The sequence below is a fragment of the Leptosomus discolor genome, chromosome 4 (genome assembly GCF_034619465.1).
Source record: "Leptosomus discolor isolate bLepDis1 chromosome 4, bLepDis1.hap2, whole genome shotgun sequence".
Classification (NCBI taxonomy): Eukaryota; Metazoa; Chordata; class Aves; order Leptosomiformes; family Leptosomidae; genus Leptosomus; species Leptosomus discolor.
In genome coordinates this window covers 47,133,571-47,151,808 of record NC_141394.1, presented here as the reverse complement: position 1 = coordinate 47,151,808, position 18,238 = coordinate 47,133,571, and the positions used below count along the sequence as shown (strand labels likewise).

The window sequence follows — 18,238 nt, the reverse complement described above, 5'->3', positions numbered from 1 at the left end:
TCTGGTTAGCTGCCGCCTTTATTGCAAGTGTCCTGTTTCCTTAAAGCTTCCAAAAGAACTTCATCAGGAATTTCCTCCATGGCATAATCCAGACTATCATTTGCAGCTTCAGCTAGCTCCACATCTTCAGTAGCTTCTAGGAGTCGGGCATCATCACTTGCATTGTCCCACTCACTGTCTGACCACAGGAAGTCTTGAGACAAGCTTTTTTCTAGAGATACTGTGCTTTTTGACAGGTCTGACGCATTAGAATGTGGATTTACTTTTTCTTCTGTGTTCCCCCTCTCATCCATTAGTGTATACTCTTCTTCCTTTTAGAAACAAGAATACTACTTATTCTTCATACCTTTAACTGCTGCGATCTCGAAGTCTGAAACTCTTACTGTCACATGTAATGGATGCTACAGAAACCTGGCCAACAGGACAGATTTTCCAGCATGTTAATTTAGAGCCATGTTAACCTGTGGAAGCCTATTTTAACAGGAATAGAAATTTGCTGGTTTTCTGCAAACTACAAGTAGTCTGTTGTATACAGCTTCTTAAAATAATACAAGATTAAAACTAATTTTAGTTTGTAAAGATACTGTCAGTATCTGAAAATGCATTTAAATTGCACTTTCTGTGAAATAACACTAATAGCTACTGAAGATCTGCTTGAGTAGGGCTTAATGTGCCATTTTGCAGTATGACATTTGAAAGTGTAAAGTGTAAATTCAAAAGTTGCAAAGATGCCAGCTCTTACTGCCTACTTGGTGGAAAAACTATTATGTTCAGGGCTTAGAATCTAGGTGCAGTATTAGGTCAGTTTAAATATTCTACCTGTGAGGGTAAACGTAACTGCTTTAATACACTAAAATGGAGTTAAGTGAACTTCAGATGTGAGGGTCACTGACTTAAATTTGACTCTGACTGACTCCAGTGTTCCAGGAACACTCTGTTTTAGCTGGCCCAGCATGAAGCCAAGCAAGCACAGGAAAGCTTAACGTGGGCAGTTCTTCCATTCTGCACCTTCAGTGGCCTTGCGGTTTATGCACTGGGAACTGCTGTTCAGACCAAAACAGAAGAAAGTCTTTAGTCCCAGCTGAAGTTCAGCTGTTCCAGTAACTCGGCTTTATCTGTGCTGACAGTCTTTGTGCTAGATCTGCTGCTGGAGAACTTAACAATGAGCGTGTGGAGCTACTGCACCAGCATGGCTGCTCTGGGGAGCTATTCTATAGCGGTGTAACTGCTGTAGGGAGCTCAACAGACCGTGTTAGTGGGGATTTTCGATGACTTCCAGAGACAGCTTTACTCACAACAACTTCAGCATATTGATAGGACAAAAACATACCTCTCTGAAAAGGGATGGGAGACATATCCTAGGCGGTAATGGAAAACCTAAATCAAATATAGGTCATTAATTAAAGTGAACATTCCAAAAAGTATCAAGTATAATTGCTTTGAGATCACATACTTTGTGATTTGAAGTTTTTTTCTCTGCAGACTGGATCGTGACACTTTTGATACCAGACTTCCTTCTTTAGATCTACCAGAATCCTAAGAATGAAATAATTTAGTTTTTAGTAACAGTACCTAAATGAAGTGAACGCATAGAATAGGAAATTCTGACACTAAATGAAAAGGTTTTGTTTGTCCCCATCTATGGATATTGCTTTCACAGTCTGACATAACATACTTGTTTTGTACAGTCTGGGTTGGTTTTTTTTTTCCCAATAAACTTCAGGCTTCTTAAGTTAAAAATATATTTCTTTTAAGACTAACATTTAAATGTGGAATTTAGTTAACTTCATCACATTAAGCTTGGAAGAAGAAGTCATTAAAGTAAGATTAGGATATGGGACCTAAGTGTGAGGTAAGATTTTGTTGCTGCTGTTACAGATAATTTCATTATAAAAATCACTATTTCTGGATAAGACAACCCAGCTTTTTCAGCTGTGCTTCAGAAACGCCAAGCTTCAAGCAGCTCGCTTGAGAAACACCAAGTTCATCTAGTGTAGTAGCTGTGGGGGTATTTTTATACCCTTGTTTCTCAAACACACGCTCCTTATCTTTCAGTTATTTTATAAGTTACATAGAATTATTTAAGTGAACATATTTCTACCAATGATACACTGCAATTCTAATGCCATCTAAAAAACCCAACTTTTCAATGCTTATTTTGCTAAAATTACCAGAAGTCCCAGTCCTTGTAGAGTCACTCGCAAAATTCACCTTGACTGAAGTGGTGGCAGGAGTTATCTTTGTCATTTTAGTTACATAAAGAGTGTAATTTAAGATGCACTGTAAATGATTTAAAAGTGGTCTGTTTTCTTTCTCTTATTTCTGATTGTTCTGCTTCCTAGATAAGAAGCATCAACGTGCAGTACCACTTAATAGCTTTAGTGTACTCCAACTTGTATGTTAGCATCTTCAGGCATGTATTTTTAAATAACATGAAGATTACTTCATAGAAATAGTAGAAATACAAGTTCAGTTAGCACAATGTAAATTTGGGGGGGGAAGTTTGTTGGGTTGTTGTTTGTTTTGGGGTTTTTTTTGGTTTTTGTTGGTTTTTTTTTTTTTTTAGAAAGTGTTGTATCCTCACAAAGCAAGAGAGCAGAAATTTTAACAGGTACTGATTCTATCTGGAAGAGGTTTTCAGCATTTTTATAGATTTATATTTATAACATATTTGTAATTTATATTATAATATAGATATATAATAAAATATAGCACAATATATTTGTAACCCTTACAACAGTTGAGCAGGAAAATAAAGCTGTTTTAAAGTGAATAGTTAATAGTTAAAGAACATACATTATGTTGTTACTTTTGTGAGCTCTTCCAATATTTTCACACCAACGGTAACCAGAAATGTCATATACAAGTATTTCTTCCAGAGAGAAATAACTCCATCGCCGTATCACTGGGGAAAAACAGTAAAATTAATTCTTTAAAAATACTGCTGCAGAACACTCATTTGTAAATAGTAAAGTGGTCCTTACCTCCTTGTACCCCATCTTTATTAACCAAAGAGTGAACAAAATAATCAATTTCTGGATACGGTGAATCCTGATAACCTTCCACGGAACCTGTTAAAACAAAGGCCACATATACATACTGGTGCTGGTCTTGCTAGTGTAGTATGTAGTTGTATGTTACACGGTATATAGACCATAGACATGAATCACTCCAAATCTTTAAATAAAACCAAGGATAAATCCACTGTTACTTCCCTGTAGGTCTTTGAACGGCTACCCCTACCCCCCAAGGTACAGAGGGAAAGGACAAAGCATGAGGAGGGGAGGGTAGATGGCATTCAGGTGCTGCAGGGCATCCTTCAGCGCAGCCGTATCTGCCTACTGCAGACAGCGAGCTACAGAAAAGCCCCCCTAGAGGCTATCAGGTGTGCAAGTCACAGTACATCTAACTTAAGATTACTTTTTTTTTTCCTATACAGTAGAAAAGGCTTGAGGTACCTCTACTGCTGCTGGTAGTTTCACTGTTTGAAAAAGCAGACGTCTTTCTCTCCTCCTCTGAAAAGCCAGAAGACAGAACTTTTGTGTCATCCCTCACGCTGAAGAAAAGAGAGATTACAAAGGAAAATGCGTGACTGTTGCAGCATAATGTAGCATGGTACAACACACTGCAGCACACCCCAGTAGGGCATAACGTAACGTAGCCCTGGGCCACCGGCTCCGGGTGGCCCTGCTGGAGCAGCAGGGTTGGACCAGATGTCCTCCGGAGCTCCCTGCCAGCCTCCCCAGGCTCTGACTCTGCCCTACCCTTCGCTACCCCTGTAGCACTTTTTTCTTCTGCTTTTGACAGTTCCCTCCGCCCCGCACCAGCAGAGGGCAGGGTTTGCTCCTCCAGAACAGCCAAAGGGCTCCTGGCAAAGGACCCAGCCGTTTAAAGACAGCTGGTCCACACGCTTACAGCAGTATTTGCTCTAGATGTAATATTTATGCACCCATACGCTTGGAATGGTTTCTTCTCCCCCCCCCCCCCCCCCCCCAATGAACTGCTTTTCCTTGCCGTATTATAGCTGGAAGGCAGATGATCACAGCAGACTAGACTCAACGCAGCAGAATTTCTCCTCTGTATTTATGACAGACTCAGCTGATACCTGCGATCTGAATACACTACACAATTTATGCTACAGGGCTACTGCATCAGTTCAGGGTAACGAACACTTCAGGGCATAAAAACTGAAGTCACAAGAAATACATGTTTTTAATAAAAATATTATACATAATACCATATGGATGGATGTAGCATTTTAACCTTCTTTCTGCAGCAGTAATGATTAGGATCATCGTAAGATACAGTCAGTGCAGGGTAAGATATATCAGAGGTAGATCCGACCGAACTTAATAATGGTTACACTTTGGCATTTTGAGTGTGTATAGAGAGATGAGGCACAACTCAGAAGCTGTACCACATGTTCTTTAAACATTTGAAGGTAGGTTAAAAGAAAAAAAAAATCCCAAGAATTTTTTTTTCTTCAAAACCAAGGAATTCTACTGGAAACTGCTAAATTACACTGTGATAATGTTCATGGAATAACTGCCCATTGTTACCAGTTATTCATAACCACTTCAGAAGAAAAATCACTAAAATATGTATTTTAAAGTATTTTAAGTTCCACCGGGATTAAACAATTACCTAATGTTGCAGATCAAAGAGGAAAGAAAATATGCTTCTTCCAAGGAAACATTCTCTTCACAGTTAGGGACAAACTTATTATCCTCTGCTATCTTCAGAATCACATTTTTTCCTGCTTTTGATGATTTATACATCCGGAAATTTCTATTCCTTGTATAAACTCCTACAGGAAAACAAACATTTCATAGAATCATTAAGGTTGGAAAAGACTCTTAAGATCAAGTCCAACCGTCCAACCAATATTTCTTAATGTAACAATGCTGGCTAGGCTTTCAGATACTTAGTCCTTCCAAATTAAAGACCAGCTATGGGTCTAAGGAATGGACAAAAACTACTACTGACTTTGGCTCACATCCCATAGAAGAAATGCAACAAAGCAAGATCGTGCACGCATGTACATTTTTATGTTATAGAAGAATTAAGATAAACACTTAACACCTCTACATAGAAATTTTAATCACTCTGACATTATCATTGCTAAAAGTTTCCCTTCAGGATAAGAAATCGATGCTTTCACGTTAACTTTGTGAAATACAATTGAGCATAAAAAGCTCATTATACAATTATTTTAACCAGAGAGGACTTCATATTCATTGAACTTTCAGTTTTTGTGGACCAGTCACCACTTGTCTAAAACATGTATCAGGAAAATTTAATTCCAATCTCAAAACCAAACAGCCAATGGGGACTATCATCAAATTCTTTAAAGGTGAACATAGAAACAATTTGTTTTTCTTAAATTTCCACTCATGAACATGCTTGAAGGAATTTTGAACAGTAGGTGCAAAGTACTCCTTCTGAATCAGTAACGGAGGAGCCTACTATAGGGCCAACTTTGGGATTACGTTTCAACAAGTCAGACACTGAAGAGGCCAGCAATAAAAGTCATCCTGAATTCCACGAGCAGAATTTGAGGGAATGGGGGTTCTTTAGAGAAGTTCGAGAAGAAACAAGATGAAGTCCTCCAGTACATAACGCACTGCCTTACAAAAGCATGTGAAGTTATTTTCATTTCACTGAGACAGGGCAAAAAGCAGAGAAACCAGGTATGGGGATGGAGAAGGGTGGAACTTTCAAACTTTAGTTTGACTATGGGCGTTGTGCTCCTGGGGATTTTTAACATTTTAATACCATGAATAGGCTAAGCCCAGCTGGGCCAAGAAGTGCCCAACCTAACATTTCTATTATTCTGTCATTAAAACCTGACAACTGCCATTCCAAACAGGGGAAGAAGGCTCAACTTGTACATGTAGAACAATACAGAAGGCCACGCCTGTAAGACTTGTTTCCTAATTAAGCAGCTTCTAATTCCACTGAAGTGACAAAAATGCAATATACGCTATCCTCTTCTAATCCAAAAAGGAGCACCAAGTCCTTAGGAACAACATTAATTAAAGTCTTGTGTGTCACGAGTTTCTTCAAACTTCAGAACAAAATAATTAAATGTAGTAATATAGGGAGTTCCATGGACCAAGAATCTAACACTCCTTTAAGGTATAGTATTTACGATCAAAGTTTCAGCACTTACTGTAGTTGGTTTAAATTCTGACTGTAGGGACAATAAGAACACTGTTGTTCTTTCTATCTGTAATCGAAGATAAGGAACATCTCATTTCTCAACCTTTGCTGCATTCCAAAGAGGTTTGAAAGCACTTCTTACATATTTACCTAGATCCACAAAAAGTTGCTTGTCACCTTCTTTATCATTTACTATCAGAAAGGAAAATTCAAAATCCTCTCCCTGGTGTGATGTTTCCGTATCCTTTGTTTTGCAAGCAATGGCTGACCAGCCTTTGGAAGCATCTTCGACAGCTGTGAGGTTTGTAAGAGCACCACCTAATACAACTCCTTCTGCAGAACACTGGAAAACATGCCCTGCTCCTCCTTCTGGAATCACAGAAGCAGCTTTACTCTCAATTAACCTTATGGCGGGCTGCAAAATGGTTCTCACAAAGTTACCTTAAAAACAAATAAAAAACCCCCAAAGCAGATTAATGTCATTATGACTCAAGAAAGAACTTAACAGTTCCTGTACAAACATTTTTCAAAACAGCCAAGATGGAAGTGGCTGGAGTTTGGTGTTGTTTTTTTTTTTCCTCTTCTGGAATTTTTTAAAAAAAGAATTTTTTGACCAGCCCAGTGTACAAAATGGTTCCGGTTAGTAACTAAGAAACCCATGCTTGGCAAATATTTTTACTAAACTTTTGGGTTTTAAAACATGAGAAAATAAACAGTTGTGCATATATTAATTGTATCATACAGCCACAATCTTCCCCTTTGCAGTTTTACTACTGAGAACAGAGAGAACTGAGAAGTGAGATGGCTTGGCAACCACCTCATCAGAAATAAAGACAACAGCAGCCCGCTGCTGAATGAGGCGGGTGCCCTGGTATCAGAGGATACAGAGAAAGCAGAGTTACTGAATGTTCTTTGCCTCAGTCTTTACTGCTAAGGCCAGCCCTCAGGAATCCCAGACCCTGGAGCTAAGGCAGAAAGTCTGAGGAGAGGAAGACTTTCCCTTGGTCCAGGAAGATCAGGTTAGAGATCATTTAGGCAAACTGGACACTCACAAATCCATGGGCACCAACAGGATGCACCCATGACTGCCGAGGGAGCTGGCACATGTTATTGCTAAGCTGCTCTTCATCATCTTTGACAGGTCATGGCAAGCAGGATTGGTGCCTGAGGACTGGAGGAAAGCCAATGTCATCCCAGTCTTCAAAAAAGGGCAAGGAGGAGTATTCGGGTAACTACAGGCCTGTCAGCCTCACCTCCATCCCTAGAAAGGTGATGGAACAGCTCATTCTGGATGTCATCTGAAAGTCACCTCAATGTCACATGGAGGAAAAAATAGATTATCAGGAGTAGTCAACATGGATTCACGAAGGGCAATCCTGCCTGACCAACCTGATAGCCTTCTATGATGGCACGACTGGCTGGGTGGATGAGGGGAGAGCAGTGGCTGTTGTCTACCTTGACTTTAACAAAGCTTTTGGCACTCTCCCACCACATCCTCATAGGTAAGCTTAGGAAGTGTGGGATAGATGAGTGGACAGTGAGGTGGATCGAGAACTGGTTGAAGAACAGAGCTCAGAGGGTTGTGATCAGTGGTGCTGAGTCCAGCTGGAGGCCTGTAACTAGCGGTGTTCCCCTGGGGTCAGTACTGGGTCCAGTCTTGTTCAACATATTCATTGACGACCTGGACGAAGGGAGTTTGCTGATGATACTAAACTGGGAGGAGTGGCTGACAAACCAGAAGGCTGTGCTGCCACTCAGCGAGACCTGGGCAGAGAGGAACCTAATGAGGTTCAATAAGGGCAACTGTAGGGTCCTGCACCTGGGGAGGAATAACCCCATGCACCAGTACAGGCTGGGGGTTGACCTGCTGGAGAGCAGCTCTGCAGAGAAGGACCTGGGAGTCCCGGTGGGCAGGGAACTACTGGAAAGAGTCCAGCAGAGGGCTAAAAAGATGATCAAGGGACTGGAGCATCTCTCTTGTGAGGAAAGGCTGAGAGACCTGGGGCTGTTTAGCCTGGAGAAGACTTGAGAGGGGACCTTGTCAATGCTTATAAATATCTAAAGGGCAGGTGTCAAGAGGACAGGGCCAGCCTCTTTTCAGTGGTGCCCAGTGACAGGACAAGGGGCAATGGGAACAACTGGAGGACGGGAAGTTCTGCCTGAACATGAGGAAAAACTTCTTTACTCTGAGGGTGACAGAGCACTGGAACAGGCTGCCCAGGGAGGCTGTGGAGTGTCCTTCTCCAGATATTCAAAACCCACCTGGACATGGTCCTGTGTGACCTGCTTTAGGTGAACCTGCTTTAGCAGGGGGGTTGGACTAGACAATCTCTAGAGGTCCCTTCCAACCCCTACTGTTCTGTGATTCTGTGATAATTCAACCAAAATGCATAGACTGTCACTACAATTTCCCAAACTAAATTCAAAGTCCCAGATAAAAGTGCAAATTTGAAATTAATGGCTTTGGTATCTTTCAAAGGAATTTCTCCTACCCATCACAACACCCGTACCACTGCAGTTATTAAAGCCTCTGACAGACAAGATATCCCATGCTTGGAGCACAAATGATCTTGAGTAATGATTAATACAAGGAGTAGTTTTGCACTGAAATTTCTGTGAACCTGAATTTTCCACTAGAATGGCAGAAACTTACTGAACAAGTTCAGTCTGGTCTTCATGCTAGCTTAGCAGGAACATTTCTGCATATGTACTAAGACTTATTCAAATGCTTAATGTAGGACTACTTTGTTAATGACAGTGATATCAAAAAATAAGTACTCAAGGTAATAAATACTACATAAAATCTAGTTTGATTTAATATTTCAAGTACCACCTAGTGAAACTATTCAATACATGAATAAAGCATTTCTATAGCTTTGCTATTACGTAACTTATTTTTTTATCCAATCATAGGTAGTTTTTAATCATTTAGCTCAATATTTTTGCAGTAGGTAATGACAGCATGCAACAACATTAACAAGCTCAGATTCAGGACTCTGAAGAGCTTGTGACTGTCCCTCTACTACTGCTGTCCCTAACTCCACTTTCAGAATGACTAAAAAACCTTTACCTGCAGCTTCACGGTGTATTGACTGATGTAAGTGTTTGATCGGGGCTTACTCAAACAACAAATTAGTTTTATGAATTTTTTTTTTTTTTGTAATGACTTTTCAAACTTCCAGTATTGTAATTCAACTCCCATTGTACCTCCAGGCTCTGCTAGACGGTAACCACAGACAGACAAATAAAACCATGGCCAAATTACTTGCAGGGAGACAGAAGAGAATAGAATAAATACAGATGTGGAACAAAAAATATGAAGTGGAAGGAATACTGGCAAGGAGGATTTTGCAGTTGTTGGATGAAGCTTCAGTGGGGAACCTGAAAGAATATGAAATACAGGTCCTCCTATGCTACATATCAGCAGAATGACTCAGTATATCAAGCATCAGTTACCACCGTCCTCATAACTCATTACTACTGAGGCACACAAATGATTCATAGTCACAGACAGCATTTTAACCCTGTGTGTTCAAATATGCACACAACATTTCTTAGGTTTATAACAATAGTTACTCAGATCTTTAGTTCAAGGAGAAAATGTACCTATTTCAGAACTGAAGTTTATTTCAATTACCATAAATGTCGAAGTATTTTTAAAAGTCCTGGTTGACCACTTCCTTTTATTGTGTCGGTAATTAAGTAACAATCACTCTGGTGTCAGAACAGTAAGTGTTCTGTCAGTGAGAGATTATTTTGAGAGGTAGTTCTTTACCATTCACACACACCGTTGTCTTCTCTCTTCCTATGTCTTCTAACCAGTCAGATGCGGGAACTAAACCCTGCATTTCACACTTTCGATCCTTGACTGTATATTTGGGATTTGTCAGCTGTGTAGATCAATGTAAATTCATTGATGTCCACAGCTTTCCTGTGGACTTATCCTGTGCCTTTGTACATGTGCTATGAACTCAGTCCCTGCATTTCAATTCTAGCTAGTAACTAATTCCAAATATTATACATTGAATGTTTTTAATCTTACTTCAAGCCCATGCACTTTGTGCATGACTCCTGACCTAAAATGCTTATGAAACAGTATCATCCAAGATGTGATAGTTCATATCCTAGTTTATCCCACATAAATACCACTAACTCATCTGAAAGTATTTTTTATTAGACAGAATACCACGATGATGAATTTTAAAAAAAGGCAACACTTGAACGTATCTGAAAAATATACTAACACTCTAAGTTTAGTATTAGACAAAATCTTTCCGTCACCTCAAAGAATATATAGACTCTGTGAAATAACTTCATAAAGTAATCTCATTTTTAGTTATTTACTGCAGCAGAGCATTTTGCACAAAGTACAAAGCTAATATGCTTTATGCCAGGTTTGTCAAGCAGGTTACTAAAATGCATTAATGAAAAGTCTAGAGTATAACATTATTGATAACATGCATGAATTTAACACTGACATTTACATATCTCAACTATTAAAAAAAAAATCTAATTTCTGCTGCAACTTCAACACCTTCTTAAAAAGGCAAAGGCAGAACATGAATAAACAATCTCTAAACAGATTTTAAGTCTGACAGTAACCACGTCAAATTCACGTCACAGTGGGGACAGAACACTTAACTAATGGGCTAGAATAAACAGTTCAAGCTTCTACAGATATAACTGACTAATGTAATTTAGTTATCAAGATCACAGGCTGAAATTGCTGTCATACCAAATTATTTTTCATCCGTGTATTACTTAAGAGTTTTATAGTGTCAGAGGAGTTAAAGACCATACTTTTGAACTAAAAATTGCAGTAATCCCATTTAAGTCTTTGGGGTTTGTAGCTGTTACCACGATGTCACATAAGAAATAACTGCTCTGTGTCACACTTGGGGCTGGCAGCCAACATTATGGGCATTTGCTTCTAAATTGGACAATCTGCTTAGCTTGCCATGTGAGCTACTCCTCAAAAGGTTTAGGGACACAGATTCCACTGCTCCTAAGAATGAGAAATAGGTTTTTTTAATTTAAAAAAAGCTGAAAAAAAAAATTGGTTCTGAGAAAGCCTATGGTCTCTTTGTGTTGGAGTAAGGATCTGAATTTTGGCCTGAAATGATGCTTAGGCCATGGACCATGTGCGTATATTAAAAATATTTGGGTGAAAAAAAATTTGTACATGCACACAGTCCTATAGGATCCAGCCTCTCCTTACAGTTTGCTCTACTCCTCCAGCTGTTCATGCTGACCTTTCATAGATGATTCCTCAGAACAAAACAAAACATGTGTCACCCTACATAACTTTGATCCAACAGTACATGCGTTCTCCCCCTGAAATAACTAGACAATTCAAAAGGAAAATAAGATTTTCTCTAGTAGTGTGGCAGGCTAGAAAGCAGCCCAGCACTGCATCATTAATGATAGCATCACTGTGCTGTCATTAACTACTAAAAGCAAAGAGCCCATCTTCCCTGTGCGGTCTACAATCCCCTGCTAGGACACACAGAGTGCACAGTAAGAGGCTACTTAAAAAACACAGGAAGTATAAAAAAAAAAAACAAAACAGTATAAGCTTTACTCCAGACTGGAATGAGGGAAGGTGCAGAGCTAGAAAAAGAGGTAAGTGTGAGAAAGGAAAAGGAAGACTGGGCATGAGGACAGTCAGACCATCCGTGACCAAGCAGACAGCAGAACAAAAGCAGGAACCCAAGTGGGACCAAAATTATGAATCAAACATCCTCAACTCTTCCTATTCTACTGCCAGTGGAAAACCAGCAACAAAGCATATAATTTCTTGTAATCCTGCTCCTGTTGTCACCATTCCTCCCGAACACAAATGGTAGAGCTAAATGTCACAAATCTAAATTTCATCCCTTCTAAATAACCCATGAGATTATTCATACGGTACTATATAACAGCATTTCTGCTTCCTCTCCCTCATCCTATTTGTTTGTTTGAAATAAACATAATAAGGAACAAAGGTTATGAAATCAAACACTCAAATACTAAGAAATGACAAAACAACGCTGCAGGTGCAATGTTAAATAACCCAAAGTTCTGCATTTGTAGGTTGATACAGATTTTAATAGCACCACTGGGCAAGCTGCTTTCCATCAGTTCCTGCTTCACCCAGACAAAACCCAGCTGATATTCTCTTGTGCCCTCATTGTTCAATGTTATGTCTGTAAAACTGCTTTACTGCACACCACACAGAATACATATACAAGAAGAAATTATGAATTTCAACATTTTCTTAAGCACCTCAGTGCTTCACAAACAGTATTTTTAAAGTATCTTCAAAATACTGTGAAGTGAGGAGGTATTATCACACTTATTTTAAAAACAGAGTCAAGACAACCCTGAACTGGCAGTTCTTCATGTTGGAGTTGCCATCTCTGATGAAATCCCAATTTACATCAACAATTAAAATTGCTTTCAGCTTTCTCTTAATCATGTTTTGAACAGGTGGCTTGAAACCACTTTTGTCTTGCCCTTCTGATGCTGTGCTGACCACAAGCCATTGGTATTTAGAGCCAATGACTGTAGCTTTAATTAAAACTGCCATTAACCTGAAAATTAAAGAGCCATAGCCATACTGTAAAACAATTTTCAAGCCAAAAGCCAGTCTTGCCAGCCGTTTTGTAAATAAAACATACAGGCACAAAAGAAAAGTTATGTCTTTGCCCACACAAATGCTAATTACAGAAAAAGGAAGTACAAGATAAGTAGAGAAATAATGAAATAGAAATAGGTTTCTATTTCAGCTGTCTGGAAACATATTTGTTTCCACACGTAATTCCACTAAAATAAATGTTCAAATGTGAGATGGCACTGTACAAAGTCAAAACCTCACCTTTTATTTCTAGGTGTAAGAGAAAAGAATACACTTACCAACATGAATATTATCCTTAAATACAGTCTTTTGGGGTAGAAATATTAAGTGTCGACTAAATTTTTCATCAGTACTGGAATCTAAATTCAAGACATCTTTAGCCGAACAATTTACATCATAAAGTTCTTTTAACTTTTGGCTGACAAGCTGAAATGATAAATATTAATTAGGGTATTTTCTCTAGCATTTTTAATAGCGGTATGTATAAAAATCTAACACAAATATAGACACTGTATCTTTTTTCCAAGGTGTTTTTTCTCATTTTGAGCACACAATTAATTTAATACAAACTAACTCATAACAGCAAATTTTAACAAAATTTGACATAGACTGTATTTCCTGAAATGAGCAAGTCATTGACTATCCTAACGGTGATGAGCTGAGCAGATTTTCAGTTTTTCAAGTCAAAGTCTAATTTAGTGGCTTCTGTTTTTTTCCCCACCACAAAGCAGTTCACACCCACAGTGACAATGTTGATAATGCAGGCTTACCTAGAATGGAAGACAGAGGCTACCATAATATAAAGGGTGGGTGTGTTAATTCACTGTTATGATTTCACTAATTCATTGGTATGACCCAACGAACACTAACTAAGCAGAAAACATAAGATGTCTGGCACTAAAATAGCTCTAAAAACCTTCTATAAGCTAAACTGGTGATCACTCATGTTTAGGACTGGGACTTAGAACCTAAGGGTCTGGAAGCCTGGGACTTTAGCATCTCAGATCCCCCACTCCAAAGTTCTCTTCTCAACCTGAGGAATCTCTAGATTTCAGAATATATCCACAATAGAGTAAACTCCTCCAGATTCTGTATCAGTGAAGGGTTCTTTACAAAGGAAAGACCTCAATCACCTTTTTCTTTCTTCCCTTTCTAGCTAGGAACATATAGTGTCAGAATTCTCACAAATAAATGGCCACTCACAAAGAGATTTAAGTGGAACAGAAGATACTATTCTAAAAACTTACTTTATTTTCCACCCCTGTCATATTGAATTTGCAGCAGAGCTCGTTTTCAACCAAATTACAATAAAACAGAGATTTGCACTATTTAAATTGATAATTAGCAAAGATACTTAACTTTAGATAGCAAATTGATAAGTGCAGTCACCTGATGTTCCCTACATCATTATTTAACTCAACTATAACGAATTGCCATCTGAAGACACCTAAAATCAGGAGGCATTTATCTAAGCCTTGATATATGACTGCACCAGCTAGCAAAGGAAATGAACTGAGGAATATCTGAATGGAACTTTCATTGACTCTGCTCTTAAGAGTACTTAAACATTCCTTCAGTTTTACAGCTTTGAAGTGGCAAAGCACATAAAACCATCTGCAAAAGCAAACTTATCATATCAGTAAAGCTACAGTGAATACAAGCATCCCAACAACCATCATTCTCTATTTTTTCCTTTCACTTAAGGGAGGGAACCTTTGCCTCACTTAAAACAGTACTTTTTACTTCATCAAAAATAACCACTAGGTCTACAATTCTTTTTCATTTTATGACAGAATAATCAAGATAAACTGGTAAATACTCTGGTTTCATATTAAATCAACAACAAATTCATACTAATCTACAACATGACTTTGCTCCTCTTTACCTCAATTAACTTCGCAACCATACTCTTGCCATCTGCACCAGGATTTGCTGGTTTGTGGAACTCCAAATCAAAATAAAGTTTGCAAGCATCTTTTTCAGGAATTACTTCATAGCAATGCATAAGACTTGTTTTACAACCTTTGCTAAAAAAAAAAAAACCAACAAAAAAACACCACCAAACAAAAAAAAAAAACAACCAAAAAACCAAATCACAACCTCTCACAATAAATATTATACATACTTAATCAGCTGCAAACAAGGATCCCACAAGTCCTAAATATTCTTTTATTCTTCGATCAACCACCCATATTAGAAAAAGTAGCAGCCCTACAATGCTTTGAAAAATTTGGAACTCCAGCATCAAATATCAACAAAGATATCTGTCTGGCCTAGAATTTGTGTATTCTCCTCCCCATGCCCCCCAAGTCTTACAATACATACTGTCAACAGAATGCTACTGAGAATATAAGGAATAATGGAAACTACAGTAAAAAACTTAGTAAGTTATCACTCGTATGTCTTAAGCACTAAAAATTAGATTACATCATAGACTTTTTTTCCCAACTAAATTAAAAATTAATCTCATTTTCAAATTGAGGGAAAAAAAAAAATATCAAGCTTACTTTTCATATAAACATTGACTTTTAGATTTCTTTTCCTTCAGAACCAAATGTTTTATTGTAAAACAAAAAATTGGGAAAACAAGTTCAGCTCATGATCAAACTGTCAATACTTGAAACCACATCATGCAAAACTGATCTATGACTAATCATACAAATAAGTTTGTGTCATGTGTTGGTATGATCCCCTGAGGAAAGCTGACAGGAAAAGCAAATCTACTGCTATTAGCTCTAAGTTCAGTAGACAGAGTCCTTAATTCACAGGAAATAATGGCAGTCTGTAACTCAAAAGAAAGTTGAAACCCACTATAGAACAGATTGGTTTGTCCTTACAAATATTTTCCCCTCGGCCAAGATCAAACCTCAGGCAACCCTCTACAACTCTATGCTAGTCAGAGCAGCAGATGGCTACTGGGGACAGCTATCACTACATAATAGTCCATCCAGTATACTACTATCTTATAGTAACATATAGGGTACCTTTTCAAATACTCACGTGTAATAAAACCAAAGCTCTTTATATGTTGTCACAAGGTAAAACCTCTGTCCACTTTGTGCGTTTTTTTCCAAGGCAAATACATGAACATCCTTTCAAAATAAAAACACTGAAGTTTTTTTATTCAAAGAACCAGTTAAAGTCTTCAGAAGTTCCTATTTGACATTAACTTCTTTGGTCAAAGGTTAGTAAATACTAGACAACTATAAATAGATCACTTATCCCGTTTTAAGCTACGTAACATCTGTTTTTAATTAAGAACATAATTCTGATGTCAGTTGCATGAGTAAAAATTGAAGCTTTTCTTTACTATACATTAATGTAAACTGTTTTCTCTGTAAAGGCTTCTTGTTTCTGTTGAGTGGCAAGTGCATCTAATGGGAGAAGGAACAATGTCCTGAAAGGAGCAGCTTCATGGACATGATGGCAGCATATGTCTTTATAGCAAATATTCTTTAGACTCTGTATTATTTAAATTGGAAAATAGAAATCTGAAAAGAAAACACACTAAAAAAACCCTACTGCCAAGCCAGTGAGAGTGCATTTTGGAAAACTGACTGTCAGGATTACTTAAACACCTAAATATCAGCTTTCTCCACGCTGTTTTACTTTAAAAGCAGCAATCAATTTGAAAAGTATTTAACTGAAAACAGAGGATACGTTTTGCATAATGTTATTTGATTCATCACTTCTTATCATCTGAACTTGCTACTCTAATGTCATTGGAGAACTGTATTGTTTTTATTTTGGCTCTTGTTTATCTCTTTTTCTTCCTCAGTCTTTTCCTCCTCTTTCTTCCTACTGAACTCTCATTACCTTCCCATTCTCCTGCCAACCCTGACAGATTGCTTATCTCCAGAAGGAACAAATCTATCACTACAATTTACGAAAAAGCACTTTTACTGTTGGAGGTTAATGTCATGTATCAATTCATATGTTAGAACTAGCACTTCTTAGAGCTACGTCCAGAGTACCATGAACTCCTACAAAGACAAAAAAAGTACTTACTGTTTCAGGATTGGGAAGAAGGAAAAAGAAGACGACGACCTTGCAATCTGATAAAGACTTCACTGTCATCCAAGATTTTAAGTGAAGTTCAACCTCGAAAGTACCTAGAGTAGAGACATTCACCTAACAAATAACTTACCTCTTTGCAAGTCTTTACATAATTGAAAGCTTCAGCCTGCCGACAAAATATTTTCCAAACAGAGGATGGCAGAAAGGGTTTGGACAGTTTTGGTCTATAAACTGGAGGAAGAGGGTTTCTTTCATAATGAGATGCTAGTTCTTCCACTTTGTTCAGTCTTTCTTCCCATTTTCTCTTCATTTCTCCTAAAGTAATGACAAACAGTCAAATCAGTATCAATTTCTATTTGAGACTCAATTTTAATATATCCTGTACTGATTACTGCTTATGATTCTGGTTTCGTTAAGCATACTTTATTTATTAATGGGTGAGTAGCCGATGTTCCAAATCAACACCCAACCTTGCTACGATACACATCTTAGCATTAACTCTTTCCACACAGTTTTGGAAGTAAAAGATCTTCATATTAATATTTATCAGAGATAAACACAACAGAATAGACACAACAAGGGAAGGTCTAGGAAGTTCCGTTTTTGTTTACAGAATGGTATTACATTCCTGCTGAAAAAGTATACAGACTGTGTTAACTAGCCACACAACATTAGTAAGGAGTGAAAAAAATACTATTATTTCTGGTTGGAGAGACAAATGAGATGATTAATTTGTTCAGGTAGTACAGCACTTGAGTTTCTGACAGAAGTTAAGATTTCAGCTCTGAGCCCTGTATCTCAAAGAAAAAGAATTGAAATCCAAAATGAGGGCTCCGTTCTCCACCACCAACCTTTGCTACTGGTCAGTAATACTGTCACCTGCTTTAAAAACCTCATGTACTTTGTGGCAAACTTAAGATAGCAATCTTACCTCTTTTCAAGAAATAGCACATGATGCAGTAATGCTTGCTATTTTGCAACCTTTGAACTTCTAGCTACATAAAGTAATCCAAATGCTACAAAGTAATGTACAAAACCATAACACACATTAACGTATGTATAATTATTTGTAAGTATAATTAACTTTTTTCCCTGGGAAAATTCATTGCCCCTTGTAACACCTCCAAATTGGTAAAGAGAATTGCTAAGAAACTGTGAAACAGAGGAAGAGGGGCAAGAAGTAACAAAGATGAAGGCGTGCCTTTTTGTTCTGCAAGGCATAACCACTCAGTTCTCAAAACAAGTCCCAGCTGCAAGGAAAGACAAACATGAAACTGACTGTACTCAAAAGTGTCCAAACCTTTAACGAGCTGGATCCATAAGGCAAATTTAAGTATTTAAACACTCTTGTGGGCCCTGAAGCCTAAATTTTAGATCCTCTGAATTCCCCTCCAAGTTTTCCACAGTAAAGGTTCCTGGACGCTTGCATTACCACCCACGGTA

General features: G+C 38.1%; 1 protein-coding gene across 1 annotated transcript; it reads right to left on the bottom strand.

Annotated features, from left to right (window-relative positions):
• Window positions 1-5: 5 nt before the first annotated feature.
• On the bottom strand, window positions 6-17,105 carry PRIMPOL (primase and DNA directed polymerase). The gene is made up of 12 exons (XM_086464169.1): window positions 16,926-17,105; window positions 15,779-15,870; window positions 14,664-14,805; window positions 13,057-13,204; window positions 6,313-6,603; window positions 4,645-4,807; window positions 3,459-3,556; window positions 2,985-3,071; window positions 2,797-2,905; window positions 1,454-1,536; window positions 1,331-1,377; window positions 6-311 (listed from the first exon to the last, which is right to left on the bottom strand). The coding sequence occupies exons 1-12, from the start codon at window positions 17,103-17,105 to the stop codon at window positions 6-8; spliced, it is 1,746 nt and encodes a 581-aa protein (XP_086320295.1).
• Window positions 17,106-18,238: the final 1,133 nt, after the last annotated feature.

What these genes read in the sequence shown, in the direction of transcription:
- PRIMPOL (XM_086464169.1), bottom strand. Translation starts at nt 17,105, where the DNA reads ATGAAGAGAAAATGGGAAGAAAGACTGAACAAAGTGGAAGAACTAGCA. An exon ending in GAGCTTTGGTTTTATTACAC is followed by an intron (nt 14,806 to 15,778) that starts GTGAGTATTTGA and finishes TTTTTTTTTTAG; the next exon opens with CAAAGGTTGTAAAACAAGTC. An exon ending in TCTTTGATCTGCAACATTAG is followed by an intron (nt 3,557 to 4,644) that starts GTAATTGTTTAA and finishes TCTTTTCTTCAG; the next exon opens with CGTGAGGGATGACACAAAAG.